This window comes from Nansenia antarctica, assembly GCF_963989245.1.
Source record: "Nansenia antarctica genome assembly, chromosome: 8".
Taxonomy (NCBI): Eukaryota; Metazoa; Chordata; class Actinopteri; order Argentiniformes; family Microstomatidae; genus Nansenia; species Nansenia antarctica.
The window spans coordinates 7,136,426-7,142,295 of NC_137678.1; the positions used below are offsets into that span (position 1 = coordinate 7,136,426).

Sequence of the window (5,870 nt, forward strand, 5' to 3'; positions counted from 1 at the left end):
TTGCACCGAGCGCCGCAGCATCGTGGAGCGCGTTCCAGCCACGGTTGTCTCTACTGTCCACGCTGAGGCCCCTCTGGATCAGAGAACGCACCAGGTCGTAACACTCAGTTAAGTCCATCCTATCACCCTCAACCAAGTCTGAAATAAGAGAGGAGAGGTGGTGAAGTGGAGAAAGAGGAGATGGAGAGAGAGAGAGCGATGACAGGAGGGTTCAGAGAAGCAAGGAATGCAGGCTATGATAAAACAGACAGGGGTAATGATGATCGCTCAATTATACGTTTCCACACTATTCGTAAACTGTGAACACCTCATGTCATGTCCAATTCAATTCTGGTATCTGACTGATATAAGAACTACTTGGTTAGGTAGCCAGATGGCGAGCAGGCTAGGTGTGCGGTTCAATGATTGTCGCTTGAGCTCAATACAACAAGGCAATCACGTCTCTCGTAGAAGGTGGCTTATAGCAATGCAATACTTATTTCAGAGTTGTAATAAAAAGGAATTCATGTTAAATCAACGTGGGTTTACCATATGAATCCAGTTATGCAAAGTGAAGTGTTTGCCAGTCCTGTTTATTTGGCAACATCAACAAAACAAAACACAGATGTAGCCGCCCAATTTCAACAACTTCCGTATAATGTCACATGGTAGTTTAGGACCAATCAGAGCGTCTGCTTAGACCCTCCCCTTTTTACCTAATATGAACTCCGGCAGGCACGGGTTCACGTTCAAACTGTTTTATTTATCTGAATGTGCAAACAAAATGATGGTTATCCACACTAGGAGCAACAAAGACCTGGTCTTTAAATTGAAACATAGTGAAACTGACTGATAGGGAGACTGTGACGAAATGGACAATGTAGGAATTGGATAAATCCAGAAGGTGGCAGTAGTGCAACGCGAAGGATGCAAGCTGCCGTTAAACCCAACAGAAGAAGAAGAAGAAGGAACCGGATGTGAAACAAAGATGGTGGATCAGTAAACGTACACAGTGCTGAGACCGAAGACAACACGAGTCATTTATTAAGTTTATAACTGTGCCAGAGGGCAAACATTACAACATGTTCATTTTTTACACAACGACTGGGAAAGCGACACTAGCTTGAACAACAACGGAGGCGCCGACCTGACGGTAGGAGTTGCAGTGTTGCTGTGAGGTAGCTTTGTTAGCTTCCGTCACTCACAGTGTTACCTCACAGCCTCGCCTAACCGCTGTTAAATTGCTGCTGTGTGTAAATGTGCTGCGTTATATTACAACATATTACATTATTATGATGATGTTACTACATGTTCACAGTGTAGCGAGGCAGCTGGCTAGCAGGCTGTGTTGGGACACAGAGCGTTAGCTAGCAGGCTAGCAGCGCTGCTCGGGGGGACGGGCTCGAGTACACAGGTACAAGAAAATCCGCCACAAGAGTCTAATCATTCTTAAACTTTGTAATACCCTCATACCATTTTCATATCATTTAATAAACAGAGATTAATATATTCAATAAAGTTTTTTTTTATATGAACATTTTCCTTATTTTTACTTCATAAAGGGGTTTGGACATCAACATTGCATGTCACGTCATTGGGCCAATTGCTTTTGGTCCCTTGAAAAGGAGGGGGCCACGTATTAAAGAGCTGTAATTTCTAAACCCTTCCTCCAATTTGGATGTGAATACCCTCAAATTAAAGAGGGTATTTGAGAGTCATATTCATTCTATAACTGTAACGTGAATATGTTTTGGTAAACAGCTAAAATAACAACAATTCTGTCAGTCCAAATATATATATATATATATATATATGCACCTAACAGTAGCTTGGCCACTGTTTTCCAATTCTGGTAAAAAAATAAATAAAAAAGTATAATGTTTTGATGAAATTCCGTCACTGTTTTAATATTTTGATCATCTGTGTTGGTAGGATTCCCTGCACTGTTAACTCTCCATCTGGGCAGTGAGATGGATGCTTCTGCTTATTCAGTGTCAGAGAGCCAGAGGACACACCTTGGGTCCTCTGATGCAGAGACAGAAGGACAGAACCACCGGAAGGACAATCTTATTAGGCTCCAGCCACCACCACTACCACCACCTCCCACCCACAGTAGGAACCATCACTCTCCCAACATTAAAGAAGAGTACGACACACCGTGGGATAGGTTTTTACGGGACTACATCAAAAACCAAAAGGCCAAAGATGAGATGCTCAGCACAAATGCCTCAGGGCAAGATGCACATGCTCTTAAAGAGGGGCATCGACTCTCTGAAGCACCGAATGACATGGATAGTGACAGTAACGCCAGTTCAGAGGTCAAGACTAGAGGTCAAGAGGTCAAGATCGAAGAGTGCTATGGTAGGAATTCCTCTCAACAAAGGCCAACCACAGGCCGCGCTAGGGCGGACCAATCACATCCTGGATGTGAGTCAGGTGGTCACAAGAGCAGCTCAGTGATTGGATTACAGGAACAGCAGAGAAGGACAGCGGCAGGGCAAATCTCTGGGCAAACGAAACATGGTTGTGGTCATGACGAGTGCTACGTCCAGTGTGGGAAGAAATTAAACATGGCGGATATTGTGACAATACAGCAGCAAATTAGAAGACGAGAGCAACACCATTGTGCTCCAACTGATCAGTAAGTCACACACATGCTGTGAATCCTGTCCACAAGTATTGTGTTCAATAATTCACCATAGGGTGCCAGGTGTCAAGTATGCAAATGGTGGTCATTGAATTGATATGATGAATCATACTGCCAGTTACATGACTAATAAGTCGATTTGTAATTGAATTAGCTCAGTAACACATTTCAACAGCAGCTAAACAGTTGGTAATTAAAGGGCAGAACTATAAGCACATCTAATAGATGAATGTCATGTATGATATCGCAGCAAGCTAGCTTGAAAGGGAGCTGCCAGTCAAGCGTGCAAAGTCCACGCCCATACAGCCCTCGGAACTGTCTGACCAGGAAGTTGAGCCTAACAAGAAGCTTATTTCCATTTATTTTGTGTTAACATTTTTCCTGGAAACAAAATACAATTGGAACCATTTAATGTCTACTTTCCAGACCCTTTAATTACAACAAATGCAATCAGTAATCCATGTCCATTTGCAGGACGTGTCCTGTCAGTCTAGATGGGAGTTCAGTGAACTGTTTGTCTGTCATTTCTAATCGACCCTGCGTTATTTGTGCCTCCAGTGTTTCTAGCCGCAGGTCCTCTTCAGCTCATGTAACCATGGTAACCATGTATGAACCAGAATGCACCGAGTCCCCCGGATCTGGCTGTGGTTCTCCAGCCCTGAAAAGCCCACAGTGGGGTCCAGAGATGGTGGCAGTGAAGCTGGAGGAAGAAGATGTAGAGGAGTATGGTGTGATGGTAAAAGAAGAGGATGGAGGAGACCAAATGAGAGAGGAGGGAGTGATGGTAAAAGAAGAGGACAGAGGAAGAGTGGAGATGAAAGACAGTGAGATGGATGGTAAGTCTTTGTTATTGGTGAGTGTAATTGCCCTGTTGTAAAGTCAGTGCTACCAGTGTATGGAAGCATATAGTGGACTTAATTCAAATGTTAATGCAATTTGAGATTGCAATTGCTTGTTCCACTTTTGCAGGAAGGACAGCGGCAGGGCAAATCTCTGGGCAAACCAAACATGGTTGTGGTCATGACGACATGCGCCAGTGCTACGTCCAGTGTGGAAAGAAATTAAACATGGCGGATATTGTGACAATACAGCAGCAAATTAGAAGACGAGAGCAACACCATTGTGCTCCAACTGATCAGTAAGTCACACACATGCTGTGAATCCTGTCCACAAGTATTGTGTTCAATAATTCACCATAGGGTGCCAGGTGTCAAGTATGCAAATGGTGGTCATTGAATTGATATGATGAATCATACTGCCAGTTACATGACTAATAAGTCGATTTGTAATTGAATTAGCTCAGTAACACATTTCAACAGCAGCTAAACAGTTGGTAATTAAAGGGCAGAACTATAAGCACATCTAATAGATGAATGTCATGTATGATATCGCAGCAAGCTAGCTTGAAAGGGAGCTGCCAGTCAAGCGTGCAAAGTCCACGCCCATACAGCCCTCGGAACTGTCTGACCAGGAAGTTGAGCCTAACAAGAAGCTTATTTCCATTTATTTTGTGTTAACATTTTTCCTGGAAACAAAATACAATTGGAACCATTTAATGTCTACTTTCCAGACCCTTTAATTACAACAAATGAAATCAGTAATCCATGTCCATTTGCAGGACGTGTCCTGTCAGTCTAAATGGGAGTTCAGTGAACTGTTTGTCTGTCATTTCTAATCGACCCTGCGTTGTTTGTGCCTCCAGTGTTTCTAGCCGCAGGTCCTCTTCAGCTCATGTAACCATGTATGAACCAGAATGCACCGAGTCCCCCGGATCTGGCTGTGGTTCTCCAGCCCTGAAAAGCCCACAGTGGGGTCCAGAGATGGTGGCAGTGAAGCTGGAGGAAGAAGATGTAGAGGAGTATGGTGTGATGGTAAAAGAAGAGGATGGAGGAGACCAAATGAGAGAGGAGGGAGTGATGGTAAAAGAAGAGGACAGAGGAAGAGTGGAGATGAAAGACAGTGAGGTGGATGGTAAGTCTTTGTTATTGGTGAGTGTAATTGCCCTGTTGTAAAGTCAGTGCTACCAGTGTATGGAAGCATATAGTGGACTTAATTCAAATGTTAATGCAATTTGAGATTGCAATTGCTTGTTCCACTTTTGCACGCATTCTTTCGGTCAATATTCAAAATCAAATGCAATCATATGATTTGCATTTTAATTTTCATGTAGCTGGTATGCAAGTTCATTCTGAAAAAAGTTCATTCTGAACTGAAAATTACTATGCAATCCCACAATAGCATTTTCCACTTTTTCCTGCATTACTTGAGTCAATATGACAATTGTAATGCAATAATGTGATTAGCGTTTGCATTTCCATGTTCTAGTAAACACATCCGCTTCGTAGCTGACAACATTCAAATGTTGACCATTTCATGCAATAATGGTATTGCATGAAACACACACGCTTATAGGCTAATATATTAGAATATATTATTCAAATGATCCCATTCTCATATTCTACCGGCCTGTCAGTCATTCTCTGATGCTCATGACAGAATAGAACTAATAATTGAAAATGTAGCTGAATTCTCTGCGATCATGAATAATGATAATCAGACTACATGCACAATCACTTCACTTCTACTAATACGGCTGGTTAGCTTCCGGTCCAGCGCTGTTCCCCACCAGCTGTTTACAGGAGCTCCGCAGAGTGTAACGGACGTTACGGACAAGCTTTTTCACAGCGGACAGTCAACCAGCTGTTTTCAGTAGCATGTATTCTGTCAAATTAAATTATTAATATTATTTGCTTTAGCTCTCGACTTTGGAAGTACAGAATGCCTGAGAGCCTTATATTGCATTATATTTTGAATGGTCATCTGGTGCCTGAATATTGTGTAATCCTTTACATAAATAATGACATTTCCACCATAAATTGATGCAGAAAAGGCACAAATTGGTGGAGGGGTGGGAGCCACCCCTCCTAAATTTCGTTGTTTGGTACCTGTACTGTAGCAATGACAAATAAAGTCCATTCCATTCCATATCAATTCACCAGAATGCAAGAAATTAAGTGTTTGATGCTCGTGTGAGGACCCCCAGACAGCCCCGCTTCATGGGTCCCCCCGATGTCAAACGCCTGTGGTACCACCTCCGCCTCATTTTGAGCCAGGAAAAACCCTGTAAACATACCGTAACAAAAGCTTTGGCTAGCTAAGCAGGGCTTGACGCTTACCTTTTCCCCAGGTAGCACTGTGCTACCATGTTGAAAAATTTGGTAGCACACCAAGAATTTCAATAGCA

General features: G+C 42.8%; 1 protein-coding gene across 1 annotated transcript in view; it reads right to left on the minus strand.

Annotated features, from left to right (window-relative positions):
• The window catches only part of LOC308163787 (ankyrin repeat and SOCS box protein 3-like), a gene marked incomplete at both ends in the record, with an annotated part of 2,377 nt that extends 2,259 nt beyond the window's left edge, over nt 1-118 (minus strand). Inside the window, one exon of the mRNA XM_080537975.1 lies at nt 1-118. This exon is cut by the window's left edge and continues 33 nt beyond it. Coding sequence (XP_080394101.1) covers nt 1-118 — 118 coding nt within the window.
• Between the last annotated feature and the right edge of the window lie 5,752 nt (nt 119-5,870).